Source organism: Rhineura floridana, chromosome 6 (assembly GCF_030035675.1).
Source record: "Rhineura floridana isolate rRhiFlo1 chromosome 6, rRhiFlo1.hap2, whole genome shotgun sequence".
NCBI lineage: Eukaryota > Metazoa > Chordata > Lepidosauria > Squamata > Rhineuridae > Rhineura > Rhineura floridana.
In genome coordinates, this window is record NC_084485.1 from 39,444,300 (window position 1) to 39,465,538 (window position 21,239).

General features: G+C 44.1%; 1 protein-coding gene and 1 long non-coding RNA gene across 2 annotated transcripts in view; one reads left to right on the forward strand and one right to left on the reverse strand.

Moving 5' to 3' along the window:
• LOC133387214 (protein FAM83D-like) overlaps window positions 1-2,446 on the reverse strand; it is a 35,403-nt gene extending 32,957 nt beyond the window's left edge. Inside the window, exon 1 of the mRNA XM_061631499.1 lies at window positions 1,892-2,446. Within this exon, the coding sequence (XP_061487483.1) occupies window positions 1,892-2,365 (474 nt within the window). The 5' untranslated portion in view covers window positions 2,366-2,446. The remainder of the gene's footprint in view (window positions 1-1,891) is intronic.
• LOC133387215 (uncharacterized) lies at window positions 2,431-11,212 on the forward strand. Its single transcript, XR_009763416.1, has 3 exons — window positions 2,431-2,705; window positions 9,654-9,717; window positions 10,834-11,212. It is a non-coding gene; the product is annotated as an uncharacterized LOC133387215 (long non-coding RNA).
• The last annotated feature ends 10,027 nt before the right edge of the window (window positions 11,213-21,239 follow it).

The following is a 21,239-nucleotide window of genomic DNA, read 5'->3' on the forward strand; positions in this document are numbered from 1 at the left end:
TTGTTTCCCGTGGTGGTTACCAACACTATAATGAAATGTGAAAAAAACTGAAGTGCATCAGAGTCATTTTGTTCCAATAGTCAACATGGAATCCTGCAACTGACAATTGTGCATCAGTTCTTTAGTATTTGTCTATGGTGGTATCCGTTGATTTTAAAAAGTGTACAAGGCTCATTTAGGAGCAGCTATTAAAAAAGGTGGCGGCGTATAATCTGTCCAAGTCTCATGAGCTGCCTGCTCGCATTCCATAAAAGGACTGTTCCAAGATTTCCGCTCCATTCAAACTGGACTGATTATCATTCCTTATTCACATTACACAGCATTTGTATAGACAAGAGGAAATGAAAGATTGGGAATCCTCATGTAGGACATCAAGTCCTTTATCCATTGGCGGCGTGGGGGGGGGAGGATCACAGACTCCTCCCACCAAACGAATCAAGGAACCAAATATGGGTCAACAGACTTAAATTCATTCAGTAAGAGCGATCTGATGCCTATATATAATTTTAATTAATAGTGACTTTGTTTGGCCAACCGTTCCTCCCAAAGTGAGCTCAGGTCAGCATACATGCAGTCCAACACAACACAATATTGAAACACGGCGATGCCACTATGGGGAACAAACACAGTTTCACAGCTAGGAATTTGTCTATGGCAGCCTTGCCACTATGGAAGGTGTTTGCTTGCACCTTCACCAAATGGGAGTTATGCATGGACAAAATGCATTGTAGAGAGCCAGTGTGGTATAGTGGTTAGAGTGCTGATCTGGGAGACCCAGGTTCAAACTACCATTCAGCTCACTAGATGACTTTTGGCCACTTGTAGAATAGAAGAGCTGGAAGGGGCCTGTAAAGCCACTGAGTCCAACCGCCTACTTAGTGCAGGAAACCTCATTGTCTCTCAGTCTAACTTCATAGGCCTGTTGTACAGATAAAATGGGGAAGAGGGGAACCTTGTATGTCAGCCTGAGTTCTTTGGATGAAAGTCAGAATACAGTAAATAGCAAAAACCACACACTTGTTGCATCTCAAGACACTCTAGATGTCACATGAGCACTTATTTTCCTATAGAAGTGGTTATCACTAATAGTTCCAGCAAATTACTGTCCTAGACTGGAAGGGAAAAACTCTTTCAAGAGTCTCCCCACCACCTGACCCTTGCTTTTGATCCTTTGCTCCATTTTAGCAACACCAAGGCTGACTAACAAAGGGGAAAGGAAGGAAAAGCCACTTAAGCCATTTCTATTTCCACGTAATGGGAGTAGGCTCATTCACACCGGAGCTAAACTTTGCAGTAAAGACGCAGCTTTTGCCATTTCCAAGGTTCACACTTCATACCTTCAAATCTGCTGTTTTCCTTTCACTCAAGTAGGCATTCCTCTGGAAAGGTTTAGTATCGCTCTTTCCTTGTGGCCCCGCCCCTAATTTTACATGGTCACCCCCCCCTATCGATATTGCTAATAGAGAAGGGGAAGGGTTTTTTTTTGTCAGTTTCATTGTTTCTTGTCAATTGCACGCCTCTCAGAGGGAGTGGGAGTGCAATTCACACGAAACTTTATGAAACTGAATAGAGGGGGTAGAGAGTGAAAGGCAATGACCAGAGCAGCTGCCGCAGCTTTTGCGGACTGCTGGGAGAGATGGTAATGTTGTGTTCACAGGGTTGCTAGGGAAGTGTTTGAGAATTTTTTGAGCTAGCTGGGGGAACACGACCAGAGACAATGGTTGACTCTTTATTCCAGAATCAGAGTACAGAACTCTTGATCTTCCACATGCAATGTTAGACGAACTAGCTTGCTGTGCAGGCGCAGTATACGGTCGCGGCTAGTTCCTACACACTCCGCAGCGCAGCTACTGCTGGCTCAGTCAAACCAGCGTTCGGCTCTCTCACTCACCTCCCTGGCCGATCGGATCTGTTTGCGCACCACCTCCTTGCAGGGATAAATGGTCTCGCCAAAGCTGGGCTGGAAATGAGTCTCTACCCGAGTGAGCCCCCGGAAAGAACCGCTGACGAAGGCCGGCCAGCCCAGTTCCAGTACAGGCGGATCCACGTCGGATTGCACCGGGAAGTAAGTGAGGGACGAGCAATCCAAAGAGGCGTTTAGGGACTGGTCTGAACCGCCGGAGCTTTCGTCTGCCCCCGGAGGAGCCACGGCAGCGCGCAAGATAGCTCGGATCTCGGACTCGGAGAGGAAGGCGCGCATCTTCTCCCGGCGCAGGAAAGCGTGGAAAGCCGGCCGGCCTCCGGCGATAAGCTCCTCCAGCGCCAGGCGCTGCGCCTCGCTGTACACCTGAGGCGGGATAGGACCCCAAGTGGTGCGGAAGCCCCTAAAGGGAGCATCGTCCAAACACTGGGACTGATTCGCCATGTACGCCGCCCTTCCCTCTCCGAAAAACGCTTTCCTGAGGATTTAACGAGGCACGTAAGAGACATTCACTTTTTATACGGAGTTTGAAACTAAACGTGTCTCCGCGTCTCTGCTATAGGCGGCAGACCTTCTCGCTCCGCCTTTCGGGGTGGAAACGACTCGCTGGTTGGCTGTGTTTGAAGTTGGTGTTTCCAATCAAGTGGAGAAGAGGAGAGGATCTCGGCGACTTTTAAAAGTTTCTAACGCCCGTCCATGCTTCTAGACGCAACATTCATCTATCGTCTTAGCCCGGAGCTTGGGCGCGGTGGAAATGATGCTTTGACAAAGTAATAGCGACCAGGTAGGTAAGGAGGCAAGCTGCAGCGTCAGTTGTATCCTGCCGAAGATGGAGGCTGATAAACAACCTTTTGAGCTGTGCTGTTGCTGAAAGCCTTAGCTCTGTCTACAAAGTGAAATTTTAGAGTGGTAGCCGAGTTACAGCACAATCTTAACCATGTCTTCTTCTTCTTGTTATGTGCCTCCAAGTCGACTACGACTTATGGCGACCCTATGAATCAATGACTTCCAAGAGCATCTGTCATGAACTACCCTGTACAGATCTTGTAAGTTCAGGTCTGTGGCTTCCTTTATGGAATCAATCCATCTCTTGTTTGGCCTTCCTCTTTTTCTACTTTCTTCTGTTTTTCCAAGCATTATTATCTTTTCTAATGAATCATCTCTTCTCATTATGTGTCCAAAGTATGATAACCTCAGTTTCATCATTTTAGCTTCTAGTGATAGCTCTGGTTTAATTTGTTCTAACACCCAATTATTTGTCTTTTTCACAGTCCATGGTATCCGCAAAGCTCTTCTCCAACACCACATTTCAAATGAGTTGATTTTTCTCTTATCCGCTTTTTTCACTATCCGACTTTCACATCCATACATAGAGATCAGAAATACCATGCTCTGAATGATCCTGACTTTAGTGTTCAGTGATACATCTTTGCATTTGAGGACCTTTTCTAGTTCTCTCACAGCTGCTTCCCCAGTCCTAGCCTTCTTCTGATTTCTTGACTATTGTCTCCATTTTGGTTAATGATCGTGCCAAGATATTGATAATCCTTGACAAGTTCAATGTCCTCATTGTCAACTGTAAAGTTGCATAAATCTTCTGTTGTCATTACTTCAGTCTTTTTGACTTTCAGCTGTAGTCCTGCCTTTGTGCTTTCCTCTTTAACTTTCATCAGCATTCATTTCAAATCATTACTGGTTTCTGCTAGTAGTATGGTATCTTCTGCATATCTTAAATTATTGATATTTCTCCCTCCAGTTTTCACACCTCCTTCATCTTGGTCCAATCCTGCTTTCCGTATGATATGTTCTGCGTACAGATTAAATAAATAGAGTGATAAAATACACCCCTGTCTCACACCCTTTCCGATGGGGAACCAATCAGTTTCTCCATATTCTGTCGTTACAGTAGCCTCTTGTCCTGAGTATAAGTTGCGCATCAGGACAATCAGATGCTGTGGCACCCCCATTTCTTTTACAGCATTCCATAGTTTTTCATGATCTACACAGTCAAAAGCTTCGCTGTAATCTATAAAGCAGAGAGTGATTTCCTTCTGAAATTCCTTGGTCCGTTCCATTATCCAACATATGTTTGCGATATGATCTCTGGTGCCTCTTCCCTTTCTAAATCCAGCTTGGACGTCTGGCATTTCTCGCTCCATATATGGTAAGAGCCTTTGTTGTAGAATCTTGAGTATTACTTTACTTGCATGGGATATTAAGGCAATAGTTCAATAATTACTGCATTCCCTGGGAACCCCTTTCTTTGGAATTGGGATGTATATGGAACTCTTCCAGTCTGTGGGCCATTGTTTAGTTTTCCATATTTCTTGACAGATTTTAGTCAAAATCTGGACTGATTCAGTCTCAGTAGCTTGTAGCAACTCTATTGGTATGCCTCTATTCCTGGTGATTTGTTTCTTCCAAGTATTTTAAGAGCAGCTTTCACCTCACATCCTAAAATTTCTGGTTCTTCATCCTATGGTTCCTCCATGTATGAATCTGTCATCCTGGCATCTCTTTTATAGAGTTTTTCAGTGCATTGCTTCCTTTTATTTCATCTCGGTCATTCAGTGTGTTCCCGTTGATTATTCAACATCCCTACTCTTGGTTTAAATTTCCCTTTCATTTATCTAATATTTTGGAATAGGGCTCTTGTTGTACCCTTCTTGTTGTCCTCTTCTATTTCTATTCAGTAACTATTGTAATAGTTCTCTTTGTCCCTACATACTAATCGCTGTATTGTTGCATTTAGGGTTCTGACTGTGTTTCTATCTCCTTTTGCTTTTGCTTTTCTTCTCTCTTTAACCATTTGAAGAGTTTTTTCAGTCATCCATTGGGGTCTTTCTCTCTTTTTAACTAGAGCTATTGTCTTTTTGCATTCTTCTCTGATAACGTCTCTGACTTCATTCCATAGTTCTTCTGGTTCTCTGTCAGCTAAGTTGAAAGCCTCAAACCTGTTCCTTATTTGATCTTTATATGCTTCTGGGATGTTATTTAAATTGTATTTTGGCGTTATGATTGCTTTGTTATTCTTCTTTAGCTTTACTCTGATTTTCGATACGACCAGTTCATGATCTGTACCGCAGTCTGCTCCTGGTCTTGTCTTTGCAGAAAGTATGGAACTTCTCCACCTTCTGCTACCAATTATATAATCTATTTGATTCCTATATTGACCATTTGGTGATGTCCACATGTACAGTCGTCTTTTCGGTTGTTCAAAAAATGTGTTTGCAAGAAACAAATTATTAGCTTCACAGAATTCAATAAGTCTTTCTCCTGCTTCGTTTCTGTCTCCTAGGCCCCATTTCCCCACAATTCCTAATTCTTCTCTGTTCCCTACTTTTGCATTCCAGTCCCCCATGATTATCAGCACATCTTGTTTTGATGTACATCTTCCTGTACTTCAGCGTAAAATCTCTCCAATTCCTCTTCTTCTGCATTTGCCGTCAGAGCATAGACTTGGATGATGGTTATGTTGATAGCTTTCCCATTTAATCTCATTTATATCACTCTCTCAGACCTTGCGTTGTAGCTCCTAATTGCTCTTGCTGCATCACTTCTCACTATTAAAGCAACCCATTTCTTCTTAATTTCTCATTTTCTGCATAAAATATTTTGTAGTTGCCTGATTGAAAATGTCCCATTCCCGTCTATTTCAGTTCACTCATACCAAGTATTGTAATGTTGATGCGTTCCATTTCTTGCTTGACTATTTCTAACTTTCCCTGGTTCATACTTCTCACATTCCATGTTCCTATTGTGTGTGTCGTACAACTCCAGACTCTCATTTCACATCTGTGCGCATCAGCCTCTGGGCTTCCTTTCGGCTTTGACCCAGCTGCGTCATTAGTCACAGCGCTACTCGTACTTGTCCTTTGTTCTTCCCCAGTAGCTCGGTGAGTGCCTTCTGACCTGGGGGTCTCATCTTCCAGCACTGTCTCGTGTTGTATTTTGGATACTCTGTTCACAGGGTTTTCGTGGTAAGAGGTATTCAGAGGTGGTTTACCATTGCCGCCTTCTGAGTTTGGATGCATCTCAGTCTGGTGTTTCAGCTTTGACCATTCCGCCTTGGGTGCCCCTGCTAGGAGTCTAGCCTCTTGGTCTAGACTCCTGATGGCATTGCTCTCAGCTTCTTCAACACACTCAAACACCCTCACCACGTTAAGGTGTGCATCCGAAGAGGAGGAACCATGTCTGCACAGTCGCAAATCTTATTGAATTATTCCCAGGTAAGCAGGAGGATTAGGATCGCAGCAAATTCACAGTTAAAGATACTTTGGCCATCTTGAAGACAAACCTATGCCCATGCACCCTAGGCATATTTACTCACAAGCAAGCTGTGTTGTCTTCAGTGCGATTTAGTGCCTGGTAAGTGTGCATGGGATTTTGGCCTTGAGTTGCAACCCTATGAATTTGCCTGGGACTAAAATCTCCTGAAGACAGTAGGGCTTACTTCTGAACAAGGCCGGCATAACACAGTAAGCAAAGTAAGCATGGCGCCCCTAAGCCCAGAAACTTTTTTAAAAACACCTGGAAAAATTAATAATAAATTACTAACATTTGAATTGAAAAATGAACACAACAAATTATAAAAGGTAAGACGCCAATTTATAATTTGCAGGGGGGCGCCAAAGACGCCAGCGCCGGCCCTGCTTCTGAATAAATATGGATAGGATTGCATTGTCATGTTACAATAAATCTGTTAGTCTTTAAGGGGCTATAGAGCTCCCCTTCTTTCTTCTTTTCAGGATGTGATTATGATGATGGTGGTGGATGGATGAGGATGTTCTAATTCGGAGGGTCTGGTTCTCTTTTCTATAGCTTTAGAAGCATAGGAAGCTACCTTGTACCAAAGCAGACCACTGGGCCATTTAGCTCAGTATTGTCTACACTGGCTGGCAGTGAGGCTGTCTGGGAATTCAGACAGGGGTCTCTACCAGCCCTACTTGGAGATGCTGGGCATTGCACCTGGGACTGTGTGCATGCAAAGCACATGCTCTGCTACTGAACTACAGCCCCTTCCCTTTGCTCTGCCTCTTTCTTTTTCTGTGCCAAGATTGTAAGTTTTCCCCCCCTCTGAAGTACAACCTCTTCTAGGCGCACACTTCCAGTGTGACTGATAGGGACATCTCCATCACTCAGATGCACCTTGTGCACAAGTTGACTTTTGGATGGGGCATCAATGTATAGGATTTGATAGGGTACAATTACATGTGCTCTGGGCCTCTGTTGTTTGGATCCCAGCTACTTTTTTAAGCTGTTTCTGTGAATTGAATAAGGTAGGAACTACCAAGGAGGAACTAAGAATGGGCTTCAGCTTCTCATTATGTACCACGAAGCTGTTGGTTATTGGTGGGTCAGATTTGGTTGCTTTGCATGTCCCAAACAGGCAATTTGGATGCTCCTTTGCTTCTACTTCTGTCCATGCTGGTCAGAAGAGTACTTGGTGGGAGGGGACTCCCACCAAACCATTGAGGACCTTTATTGAAAGCCTGAGTGAACATGACCCGACAACACCATTGTCCATTGCAGGACTCTCAAAGACCTCTGCTCTTCAGTTTGAGAGCCAGCATGGCATACACAGACCCATCCAGTAGTGTAGTGGCAAATTCAGAAGTGCAGGGTCTCTTCGTGATAGTCAGGCCCCACAACCCTCACAACCACACCCCTTTTTCCACTTTCTCTCATCTCCCTTGCTGTCCCTGTTGTCTCCCGAGCCAATCAACATGAAAGACGAGGCAGTGTGTTACCTACTGAGAAGTCTTCTGAGTGACTGGCACATCTTTCATTCTGATTGGCTCTAATCAGCATGAAAGGACAAGGACTCTTCTCAGTGGCTAACACGCTCCCTTTTCATGCTGATTGGCTTTGGCTCATACATAGGGACCTGGCTGGGACCCTGCTTCCAAAAAAGGAACTGGGTCTACGATCCCACACACCCCTGGATGACTACACCCTGGACCCATCCTCTTCTTTGTTATCAACAAAGAATCACCCACAATGGTGAATGCTGGTAAGTGAAGAAGCCTCTTCAGCAGCAGCCCACTGAGAGCATCTTGAAGCACAGAACGCACCCCTTTACAGGCCACGGCTGAGTACTTTTACACCAGGCAGAAAATAGACTTGAAGCAAAAAGGGACAGGACTCTTGAGGTGTTCCTTTCTTTTCTGAAGCCTTGGAAGGTTCTGTGTTTTAGTGTGCAATATATTACATAATCCCTCACGTAGGAATGCTCACAGACCACAAAGAAAACTAACTGGGTTTACAGAGTGATTTCGTTCTGCCTGTGGCTCACTTGCTACAGTTATCTGCAGCTGTCTGTTCTGCGGGCATCTTTGGCATGGTGCAACTTGTTTTGTTTCTGATCTTTGCTTGTGGCACACACTGATTAACATATATTATGACTTGCTATGTGGTTGATCTGGAAGGAGCGAATAAAGGCATGGAACATCTTGCTTTAGAGCAGGTGTGGCCTTAGACTAAGCATGGGTAGCCAACCAGTGACACTCATTGCCACAAGTGGCATGGGCAGTAGAGGCTTATGGTACAATTGGGTAGGAATCTAAGAGCCTGCGGGCCTGGCTATAGGGTAGAGCCTAAGCTCTGCATTCTTATGCACCTCTCCTATTTATTTGTCATTACATTTCTGTCCTACCTTTCCTGGAAGGAGCTTAAGGTGGCATGCAAGATTCTTCTCTCCCCCCCCATTTTATCTTCACAACAACCTTGTGAGGTAGGTTCGCCTGAGAAATGGTGAATGGCCCAAGGTTATCCAATGAGCTACATGGCCGAGTCAAGACTTGAATGCAGGTATCCTAGTAGTACCCACTACACTACTACTCCCCTGTGCTGTACTGATGGATGTTCCTGACTCATTAAGCTAGAGACAAAACACTACAGTGAGGTCAGAGAGTATTGCTTGTTTACATTCATATGCACTAGAGTGGCACTTGCTCGTATGTTGGACTCGACATCTAGAGCACCATAGCTTACAGAGTTTTATACTAAAGAAAAGCCTTTCAGTCACCTCTGGTCACTGTCCTCAGGGCCAGATGTGCCCCTCTAAGCCTCTTTATCTGGCCCTTGGCACTCTCTTTACACCGCTCCCCAGCCACACCCCCTTTCCACAGGTCATGGCCTTCACTTTCTCGGCTTTGCATCCTCCCTGATGCGTTTGCCTGGCTGAACTGCATCCTTGAATTCGGATAATGCCTTTTCCTTCCCTGGGTAGAGGATAGAGAGGAGTGTGTGTAGAAGCTAGCCCAGGGTTCAAAGGTAAAATCTGTGTGTTTTTTCTCCACCAACGTTTGCTTCTGGTCCCGCCCACCACTGGCCTGTTGCTCTGAAAGGATTGTCCAGAAAGAAATGCAGCCCTTTGGCTGAAAAAGGTTTGCTATCCCTGCTGTTCATCATGGTGACCGCCCAGAGTTTTTATTTCTGCTGCCTTTCTACCTCTTGGTGCTGTGGTCTGCTACAAATATATGTATAAAGAGCAGTTTGCTTCACACTATTTTACTGTTGTTATCATTATTATTGTTTCCCTCAAGAAGTTGGTTTGATTCTAATTTTCATAAACGGTTGAAATTAAATCTGGCAGGAAAATACCAGAGGACAAGTCTCTGTCTACAGCATTAATCTGCATTTGGATAACTTTAGCCCGTTCTAGACTTTGGACATATCCACATGGGAGCCTAACTTCGTACTAAACAAGCTGCTTTTACCATCGTAACAGGTTTTCAAGGTCCACACTTCTTGCTCAGTGGTAGTTTCCAATCTGCTGTTTTCCATTCACACAGGTAGGCTGCAGCCTCTCCAACTGAACAAGGGGAGAGAACAGTCTAAAAAAGGGGTGGGGATGAGAGGAGGGAAACTGTGACGGAAACTATTCCTGTTCCAACGGGGAGCCTCTCACAAGGGTGGGATGGGGGCAGGAAGGTTGGAGACCCGAGTTGCTGTTCCTTAATCCGCAAGGACTTGGGCGGCACCCTTTGCCAGGGGCAGCGGTGGCACTCCTTCACAGGGGTACTCTGCAGAACAGCAGGGAGAGCATGTGCACCTTCATCACTGGGCAGCTCCCAAGTCTGAGGAAGGGGCCTGAGAAGAGAGAGGGAGCGGGCGATGGCATAAGAGAGCATACATATCTTCGAGAGAGGAGGGGAACTCACGGGAGAGTTAGTGGGCAGAGAAGGGGGAACCGCTGAAAGTGAGGATTCACCTGCCCACTAAAAAAAATTGAAGCAAAGCACCTACAAGGAGGAGTGCGGTGCAGCTGAGACGGTTTTTCCTTTCCTTTTTGCATTATCAGTGGATTGGGTTAATACAGATGTAAAGGGGAAAACTGTGCGATAGCTTCTGCTTGCCTGCAATGTCATGTGAACCATGCAAATTAAAAGGGGATGCAAGTACCACCACACGCAAAGTATACCGCCATGTGGATAAGCCCTTTATCTCACTCTCACCTGTAGCCCTACAAAGCCACTTGCACACAGCAGTGGACTAAAAAGTACCTGGTGCTGTTTTGTAGTCCTCGTCAGATGGTTAGCCTCATTGAATGAGTGTGCAGATGGCAGTAGGGTGTGTTGCTTCCCCCCCATATGTGCTTTTATTGATGTGTCTGTAATGTACCTTCATACCATGCTTGGATGTGCATAGGTGGTACACTGCACAAACAAATCAGTGCATATGTGAAGTGGTGATCTCTTTCCCCCCCTGCATGTGCATTACTTTACAGCAGTTATTGCCAATTTGGTGCTCTCCAGATGTTTTGAACTACAACTCCCATCAGCCACAGACAACATGACAGTGCTGGATGGGGCTGGTGGGAGCTTTGGTCCAATACATCTGGAGGGCACCAGGTTGGCGAAGGCTGTGCTGTAGTTACTTACATTGCATCTTGTTTGTCATTTCCCCAGGGTCACAAGATTGCCTTTGGAGCACTTCGAAGTCCGCTTTGCTCTTCATCATCCTGAATAATTTACTGTTACCTGCAATCTTAACCATTGTACATCATCCCTGACTCCAAATTGTTTTATGAGCAAGTTAAACAGCACCCATCCCAACACAAAGCCTTGAGACCTGCGTTGCTTTCTTCCCTCCGCTGTGAGTAAAGTCCAGGTATAGAATACTTATCACAAACCCCCTTCCATGTGCTTTGATGGCGCTCTGAAAGAAGTTTAAAAGGTTGGTGGAGTCGGACTTCCCTTTTCAAAAGACAAGCTGATTCTTGCTCAGTAAGACTTGTTCTTCTGTATGTTAATAATTCTAGCTTTAGTTACACTTTCCACCAATTTAGCTAGGACAGAAGGTAAGCCAACAGGATTGTTATTTCTTTGCTTCCCTCTGGGCTCCTTTTTAAAACTTAATAAAATGTGGAACTGTACATCTGAGTGATGACCAGTTGAATAATTTTATACGGTTGATAGTTTCTCCTTTGAGCCATTTAATAATTCTCAGGTGTATGCCAAGGATAGCCAACATGGTGCTCTCCAGATGTTGTTGGACTCCAACTCCTGTCAGCCCTAGCCAGCATTGCCAATGGTAAGGGATAACAGGAGTTGGAGTCCCAACAATGTCTGGAGGGCCCTAAGATCTCCATCCCTGCACTAGAGTATCTTCTCTTGTCACCTCCATTTGACTTTGTCCTTCACACGCCTTCCCCCTACTTCATCCAACATTTTCCACAGGGAAGACAAATATGAAGAATTATTACACAGAAACAGCGGAAGTTGCTTTATACCACATCTGACCATCAGTCCATCTACTTCAGTATGGTTGACACCGATTGGCAGTGACTCTTCAGGGTTTCAGGCAGGAGTCTTTCCAAACCCTACCTGGAGACGCCAGGGACTGAACCTGGGCCTTTTTGCGTGCACAGCACATGTTCCAGACCTTCCCCAATCCTGTTCTCCTCCACTGTCATCTTTTATTTTTTGAAAAAGTAAATCAGGAAGCAGTCCTTAAGATTGCTTGGACTGAGTCTCAATCCAAGCACTATTATTAAATGGCAGCAGGTGCCATATTAGATGCTTCTGCTTCTCTGACCAGGTTAGCACAAAGATGTGATGCAGGGAAGCACTCTAAGCAGGAACAAGCGTCTGACTAACTGAACTGTATGCATGACCGCACACTGCCCCCAGGAACACTGATGTGCACATGCCAGCAAAGCAGGAAATGAAGACAAACAGATCTGCCGAGGTGTTGGACCTGCTCCCCACAAGATACTCAGTTGCTTCAAATATACACAATACACCAAATTCACCACAAAGTAGAGGTGAACAACAACAAAAGCGACACACACAAGCCAACACTGTCCAGTTGCTCCTGTTTTAACAGAGATAGTATCTGTTTTTTTCATTGTGTGTATAGATGGCTGGTGTTGTACTGAATCATTCTTATTATCCCTCCCCCTTTTCACCAAGGAGTTCCAAGCAGCTTCTGTATGCTTCCAGGTGGTCTCCCACCCATACAGCATACAGGGACAAACCTGCTTAGCTTCAGCAGCAGACACATGGCACGCGCCTTCGTTCTCTGGGTATTGGAACTTGCTTGGCTGGATGTGGCTAGCCCCAAAGTGTCTGGCCAGCAGCCCATGCTTTGTGCTGTGATTGTACTCATCAGCTCTTTGGCTGTGGGAAGGGGGGGATTAAAGGCCTCCAGTTTCCTCCATGAACAGGTGTGAGAGCAATTACAGCTTTTTGAAGAAGCTCACTGCATGCAGCGCCAGTCACTGGAAAGAGAGGAACACCACACATGCAGCATCATTTCCATGGGTAGTTCCTCATCCAGCTATGGAGGATACTCGTGTGGATGCCTGCTTCTGCTCGCCTATGGTCGCTAGCTGGATAGGGCTTTTTTAGAGAACTCGACCGCACAGCTTTGCTAGCGTGTACTCCAGCTGGAAATCAGAACCATCCTTCTCAGAGATTTATTTATTTATTTTATTTATTTATTCGATTTCTTAGTCGCTCATCTGGCTGGCTACCCAGCCACTCTGAGCGACGTACAAAGCAAAAAACATATAAAACATCAAAAACACCAAACACTAAGCAAGAAAGCTAAACAATGAGACTAACTCAGTTACAATAAGGCTTCTCATCTGTATAGTCCAAAAAGTGCGCCTTCAGATGGAAACTCGTGATGTGAGTCTTCCCACCCTTGCACAAAGACCGGTGTGGGTAATAGTCCATATGCAAGACCGAAAAACAACACCCCCTCTTGATCTCAGCATCCAACATCCAGTACATTCAGCCGGGGGTGGGGCGCGGCAAACAAACCCCTTAAAGTCGCAACTAACAGGGAAGTTCTCTTCAGAAGCCAAAAACAAAAACATTAAGATGTAAACACTGCCGATATTAAGGGCAAGCAGACAGAGGTCAGATGGTAAGATAGTGGCGGCTGCAGGGGCGTTCCCCCACCCTCAGCATTCACCGAAAGATCATCGCAACAGCATGGTGTTCCCAGGGACAGGCCGCGGCACCAGACCCGGCGAAAGGCCCCAGCCCCAGCCCAGATGGAGATGTCATGCGGCAAGCAATGACTATAGGTTTTGCAGTTCAGATGGGAAGTGTATTTTGCAATTCATGTTTCACACATGCTTTCACAGCGTGCATCAACTTCGCCTGTGAGATTAACTCACTCATTTGGATTGCTCACTATTGCAGAAATCAGCCTTCCAAATGGTTCAAGGAGAGTTAGCCAGTCTGCCCTGCTTTTCTTCCTACAGGCTCCTCCCAGACCAAACTAACATGTCACAGCAGCTTCCAATTACCCTATGCTATTGGAGGCCCCTTATTGTTTAAAGCGAGGATGGGCAACTTACATTGCCCTATTCTTCTCTCCCCACATACTTGCCCTGTCTCCCCTGGATATTGATTTATTACATTTATATCCCACCTTTCCTCCTAGGAGCTCAAGGTGGTATACATGGTTCTTCCCTCCCCATTTGATCCTCACAGCAAACCTGTGAGGTAAATTAGGCTGAGAGGTAGTGACTGGCTCAGGGTCACCCAGTGAGCTTCATGGCTGAGTGGGGATTTGAACCCTGGTCTCCCAGGTCATAGTCCAACACCCTAACCATTACACCATACCATTAAAGAATAGTACACACTAACTGTCTCTGATCATGTGGGACAATACATGCATATTGCTGCGCCTCATCACCAGGAACAGTTGTATGCATGTAGGCTTCTCGCAGTGTAATAAAGTTAATTTGTGAGGATGGATCCTCCTTTACTTACATTGCATTTAACTAGGCACAAAGACTCAACACCCAAATGCTATCTTGTTAAAAGAAATTTAATAGTTTTTAAATTAAAAATTGTTCTGTTAAGACACCAAGGACAGAAACTAATACTGTCATACATACACTGTTTTGCCATAAGACTCTCCAGACAGTTTTAAGATTTTATGTATTTGTTTCAACAGTTAAGGAACAACCATCTTTTCATACATGTAACAATATGAAGTTGATTCCGTTAAGTATCAAATCATTCTTTGTGTGCCTGGCATTTTTGTATACAATACTGCTAATGTAATATACAGGTTCTCTCCCCCCCCTCACCACCAACACCCCCTCCCACATAAACAATCTTTTTTCTTGGTTTGTACATCATCCATAGAGATCCATAGAGTCAAATTATTGCAAAGAGCTGATCAAACTGTTGCCATTTCCTAAACGTGCAGTAGCTTCTATTCACTGGACAACATTTCCAGGCCTTACTGTAATCAGTTTCCTTCCTTCTTTCCAGTCAAAATTGGGAAAATAATGCATTTTTGATGTGGTAACAGGTTAACATCTAAGGCCATTGAGGAGGAGTGCAATTCTCTAGTAGCAGTATTTTATATATTGCCCTTGAGTATATGGCCAGAAGAGCAGTTTAATCTCCAGCTGGGTACACACATAAAAAATGGGGGGAGGGGAATCAATACTGTAATCCTCATATCTTTTTCTTCCGGAATAGTCTCATTAACTGGATTCCTCTTGAGAAGAGTTTGGGGGTTGCAACTGAAGTATCACCCTGTGTAAGCCACCAATTATGGAAATAAACCTGAATGAATTAAGAGGTTTATTTTTACCACACTGGATGCATCCAAGGCATATTCTGCTGATCTTTTGCAAGAAAGCCATCAAGAAAAACCCACAGACGCTATAGCTCTATAACATAATGAACTTTGTTTAACTCTCCCTTTCATTAAGAAATATTGATCTAATGTCAGGATACCATTATAGACGTTATCTGTTGCTTTGCCTAAGATTGGGATTTTGGAAATCTTGGAAGCAAAGCTCAAACAATCTGAAGAGGGAGAGAAGCATCAGATGGCATGATGCTACATGATTCATGGGGTTGTCTGTCTTTTTAGGAGCTCAAAAGCAACTTGGAGGCTGTGTGTTAATGGAGTTGTTGCCAAACACCAAGGAAACAGTTCTCCAAAAGTCTGGAAGCTACTTAAATCTTAAATATTTCCATTCACCAAAAACTTTCAGTGAAAAAACCATAATGGTTACACACTTGGGTCATACACCCAAATCAAGCAAAAATTTCCTTGACTGAGCTGATGTGGGTGCATCATGAGAGACCCACTGAGATGACTGCATGCGAATCTGCATGCAAAGCTATGAGATATGCACAATTAAAGATGGACAAGCCACAAAATTATTTGATGCCCATTAGGAAGGCCTCATGCCATCTGCTAGAACTCTCCTGTTTACACATTTTCTCCCTTCTCAAATAAATAGCTTACATATCTTTCATATCTGGATATACAACCAGCTTTGAAGTCTTGTAAGTCACGGTGCCTGACAAGTGATCTGCCTCTGAAAATTGCTCAACGGAATGTCAGTTTTTATACATGTGAGGAAGTCCTTGAGGCTGTTACATCCTCAACCAACATCAGGGTAGTGAAGTTTACATGTGACTCAGCTTACGGTAATTTTCCTTGTGTGTATAAATGAATGATGACTAGGGTAAGTTTGCTGCAGATGTTGGCCAAATCTGGATGAGCGCCTTGAAACAGTAGCAAGCTATGCCTGTCAGAGCTGCTTCACACATTTCCTCTGTAGCATAGGAAAATGCAGTCTCCATGGGTTGTACCCAATGTAACACCTAGTCAGGTTTCCATCAGCGCAAGGATTACCGTTAGCACAATGGCACTTTCCATCCTCTCCTCCCCCTACATGCCCCCTAAATATGTTCTAGGGATTCCCCCAACCCTCGGAACAGAGTTGGGGAGAATGCAGGGCGAGGAGCTGGGGGGTAGTTTTGTTGTGCTAGTGGTAATCTTTGCATATATATGACGTGTTAGTGGAATACTGCCCCATGGAGGAAGTGGGAGAGTGTACAGGCTGTGAGGTTGTTTAAAAAACAACAACAAAAAACAGTGCACAGATTGGGCAGCCGGGAGGAGCACATTCTATGCTGCACTTTAGACAACATATAGGAAACCTTTAAGTCTCAGATTCTCCTGCCCATATGGAAACGTACAAGAGGAAAAGGCCATGGAGGCTGATCCATTTGGACGAATGGGGCACTGCCCACCAGCCTCAGTCTGCCCTCAGCCAGCCCCCACCTGCCTGCCTTCTTACTTACAACCAGCCCAGGAACTGGCTCTGTCTGCCATTAACTTTGGCTTCACCTGCTGTTGGTTTCCTTGCCTTCTGGCCCACCAGTCCCAGGGGGAAAAGGTGTTTTAAAAAAGGCAGAGAGAATAAGTAGCCCACTGGTGAAAGTCAATGCACAACTATTTTTTTTAAATAAACAAATAAACCAGCATTTACGTTAAAAAAAAAATTGCTGGAACTGTAAGAAGACTCAAAAACACCACACATGTAAAGGTGGTCTTCTCTTCCTACAGCTGTTCGGCAGGGATCCAGTAAACTCATGCATGGAAAATATGCCCCAAAGTCACACTGATATGTTACGGTGATACAAGCCCTGTAAAGGACATACCTTTGTAAATTGCCAGACGTATTTGGGTCACTTGCGTCCTACATAAAATGTCTTGAAAATGGCAATGTGTATTTCTCCAGTGGAGGTCACAATAGATAACTTGCAATATCCTTTACTCTCCAGCTGAGGGCACAATAGACTTATGTTCAGAAGAAACACACTGAATATTAAAGTGCTGTGTCAAACTCAAGATGTTAATAAAGGAACTACAGCCATCCTTAAAAACGAATCAATATTTTTTGTGTATATTTTCCTACTTCTGTCTTTCTAGCTTGTAAAAAAAAAAAGACAATGATCCAGGTTGCACATAGTACTAAGCTAAAACGTAGCTTAGCAGGAATGAGCAAAGGTGTGGAGTCCCAGACTGCAGATCGCAACTGCTGGGCACATCTGGCCCTGCTGCTGCCATGCTACCCAGAACTAAGCTATCACAGAATCATAGAATCATAGAGTTGGAAGGGGCCTTGTAGGCCATCGAGTCCAACCCCCTGCTTGTTTGGCTTAGTCTTATGTCTAAACCCAGGCTAGTAGTTTGTCTCTCCTAGACAAACCACAAGCAGTACATCTAGAATAAACCTTGTTTCCAGAGTATGGTTTGGGTGGAGTGAGACAAATTGCAATCCTGTGTTTGGACATTGTGCTAAGCCAAATAATGGTAGCTGCAAGTCCGAGGAAGGATCACAATGGCCACAGTCTTATCTTCCAAGAGCTTGCATGTTTGCTCGTTCATGGTAAGCCAGTTTTGGCTTAGTTTTATAGACAAACAAGTTCAATATTTTAGAGTAGAGTGTGGCCTTTCAGATATTGTTAAGATTCCAACTTCCATCCTGATCATTGCTCATGCTGCCTGGGGCTGAATGGAGTTGGAGTCCAGCAACATCTGGAGCACCACAAGTTCCCCATCCCTGTCTTATAGTATAAGGGCAGCATCCAACTAAATAGTTGCACAAGTGCAAGCACTTTTTGCTGCACAATGGATATGTTCTAGGGGTTCCCCAACTCTCCAGAACAGATTTAGGAGGCACATGGGAAGAGAAGAGGGAGGGAAAGTTCTGTGGTGCAACCAAAAGTGCTTGCTCTAGCAGAGCTGTTTAGTTGGATACCAACCTAGGCATACACAAAGAGGATTGTAATTAAGGGGCCAGGCACCGTTTAAAAAAAAGTGTGGAAAAACATTAATTGAAAACACTTGAAAACATTAATTTTGCCATGGTCTTCACATCCTCCTTGAACCCTGGGAATTCCAAAGTACCATTTGTTCTCTACCATCCAAGTCTCAGCATCCTTATTACAATTTCTCAGTACAGTATTCTTTGCAGGAACATGGCAAACTTAAAAATGGAATGGGCTATATAATATAGCAGCGTCTCCTCCTTCACCGCATGGCCTCCAGCTGAAACAGCAGTTCCCTTTTCATGATGTTCTACATTTCTTAGGAGCTGAGGGTGAGGGAAATGGAAATGGAAACTATTACTTGTTCATTTGAACAGAATACCCTGAGGTTTTATCCCCTCTCTCCTGCCTAGTACAACCTCTGGACTAACCAACTGGCTTGAAAACATTCTCATTGATTCAAATAATCCTTTTGAAATGCATGATAGTAACCAAGTGACTGGGGCTGCCATCCTAAACACACCTTTTTGGTGATGAATCTCTACTGAACACAGTGGGACATCTCAGTGAACACGCTTGTACTACACTCTCATGCATGCTTATTTGGAAGTTAGTCCTAGTGTGTTCATATGATTGCAGCCTTAGCGTATTATCACTAAGGGATCCCTCACACAGATTTCCAGTGCGTAGTTTGCCATGTAAAGTGTGGAGTGCTGCCAGCTTTCTGCCACATGTTCATACTTTCTTGGTGAGAAAACGATGCTAGGTGCCTGCCCAGATTAAACCTAGAAATACTTGTCAGTTTATCAACTAATTATTTCACTTTAAATGTTTTGTGTAACACAGCTTTTCCCAACTTGGTGCCCTGCAGATGCTTTGGACTATAGCTCCCATCAGCATGGCCAGTCTGGCTGAAGTTGATGAGAGCTGTATCCAAAACATCTGGAGGGCAACAGGTTAGGGAAGGGTGGCTTAAAAGGTGAGTGCAAGAAGGTGGAATCAGCAAAAAGAGTTGCAGTAAACAACTGACTCAGAAGCTGAAGCCCTTGACAGTATGCAAAGGAAGGCCCCAAAAGGGAACAGACATTCCCTCTTCATCTTTCTCCCATCTTATGCCCTGCTCTAGGATGGTAGCGGTGACTCAAATGAGGTTGCCGCATTTCTGAGCAACAAGGAAAGCTTCAAAAGAAGAAAGGGCAAGATATACATAAAGAATTAATAAACTGTGTCCCATATTACAAGTTGGGGTTAAAGGTGGATCACATATTTAGGTAGGTATGTAGTACGGACCCTGGACATATAACTTTATAAAGCTGAGCCATCTGAAGTGGGTACAGATGTTTCCCCTACACTGTGTGTATTCAGTGTATATTTTATTAATTTTGGTGTGTGTGACTAGATTAGATGTCATCCGAGGGTTCCCTTACAGCTGTACGGTTCTTGGTTATAAGACTGAGGTTTGGTCAGAAAAGGGTTAACGGAACAAATGGGATTACTGAAGAAGGTCTTGATAACCCTGGCAAAGTGGTCAAGCACCCTACTCTGTTGAGATGTCTCAGTGATTCTGAAAGGAGAGCCATTTGGGAATCAGGGATCAGCTTACCCCCTTCCCCCGGCTGGGGGTGAGTGTGAAAGAACAATAGCGAGCCTAATCTTGTCGCTGAATCTGGGAACACACAGAGCCCTGATTTTATTCTCCCTGACAGTGGTAGCCAATGTGGTGCCCTCCAAATATTGTTGGACTCCAACCCCCGTCAGTCCCAAGCAACATCTGGAGGGCATCATGATGGCTACCCCTCTATGAGAATCCAATGCAGTGGCTTTGGTCCTCCCCACCCCGAAATCTAACAGGGAAGCAAAATCTGTCGGAGTGTTAATGATGTAAGCCCTTTTATCTTATGCTCAGCCTATATATATGTGTTAATAAAACCATGCACCACAAAGATACCACAAGCCTCCAGTGACATACCTCTCAAGGAAATCAAACCCAAGGTATGTGCTGAACATCCTGGGAAATTAGACTGCTTGGAGACTGGGGACGCGCTTAAAAATATGTTTTTTAAACAGCCTGCAGCTCCTTTAAGTGTTAAAATATTATGCAGAGATTGAGATGACAAGTCAGCCATCTTAGAAAACTAGGCTGTTTATTATGTATTGCTTTTGCATTACGGAAAAGCTAGCCCTCACTCTTAAAATGGATGCTGCAGTGATATGGCCTTTTGAGTTGTCAGAGAAAGAATTCCAAGTCTATTCTTCAAGAGGTGGGACAGCACATGCAAAACTAGGCAGAGGTTCAGAAATAACATCTAAAACTGTTATTTTGAGGAACTTAAGATGAATACTCTATCTTGGATGATGATGTGACAGATGGAGAGATTACTCATGCTAAAAACCTTCCATGACCAGCATTGTTATATGTTATAGCGAAAATATAATGTATGAAGGGGTCCTCATATACAACACCACACTTGTTTGTGGTTGCAGGATTTGCTTCCAGCCCTTGGTTAATATTCTAAAATTATTACTAAGTGAAGCTCCCCATGTAGGCAGAATTACATGCTACAGGATAGGTGTCCTTCCATAACATGTAGTAACACTTGCTCAATGGGATTGCATTGAGCATTTCCCCATGTCCAGTTGTGGCAGTCAAGCATGTTAAGTGAGGTGGGGCAATGCACAACACCATGACATCACAATATGGGACAAGTGGCTACTACACATTATTGTGGGAGAGAACTCAATGCAGCAATTCTCAAGCCTGCATCTTCTCTAATGTATGGTACTATTTTGAAACAGTCAGGTATTTTTCAAGCCTTTTTTATTTTAGTAGCTCTGGCAGGAAGAATTGCTTTTAACGTAAATATCAGACAATGATACGAGATTCACAGTAAAACAGGAAAATTTTGCCAAAACAAAACAGATCACAGACTTTAATGTTTAAGAGCCAGTTTAAAACAGTCTCTTAGGCAAAGTAAGCATGGGCTAACCAAAAAGACAGTTACAAGGTTACAAGGGTCCAAGTGACAAGAAATAATGTTTAGACTAATGGAAGAAGATCCCACCCATCCCAGTCTTTGCCCAATAGGGGCTTGGGGAAAATCCAAAAGCAACAGCTCTCTGATGGAATATGATGAACTTAAAGTGGAATTTACCATCCATCTGTCAAAATACTCACAAGTGCAAAGTAAAAGGAATGCAATGGAGAAGGTTACACATGAACCATTAACCCCTTTTAGCTGAATCACTCCTCTAAGGAGCTC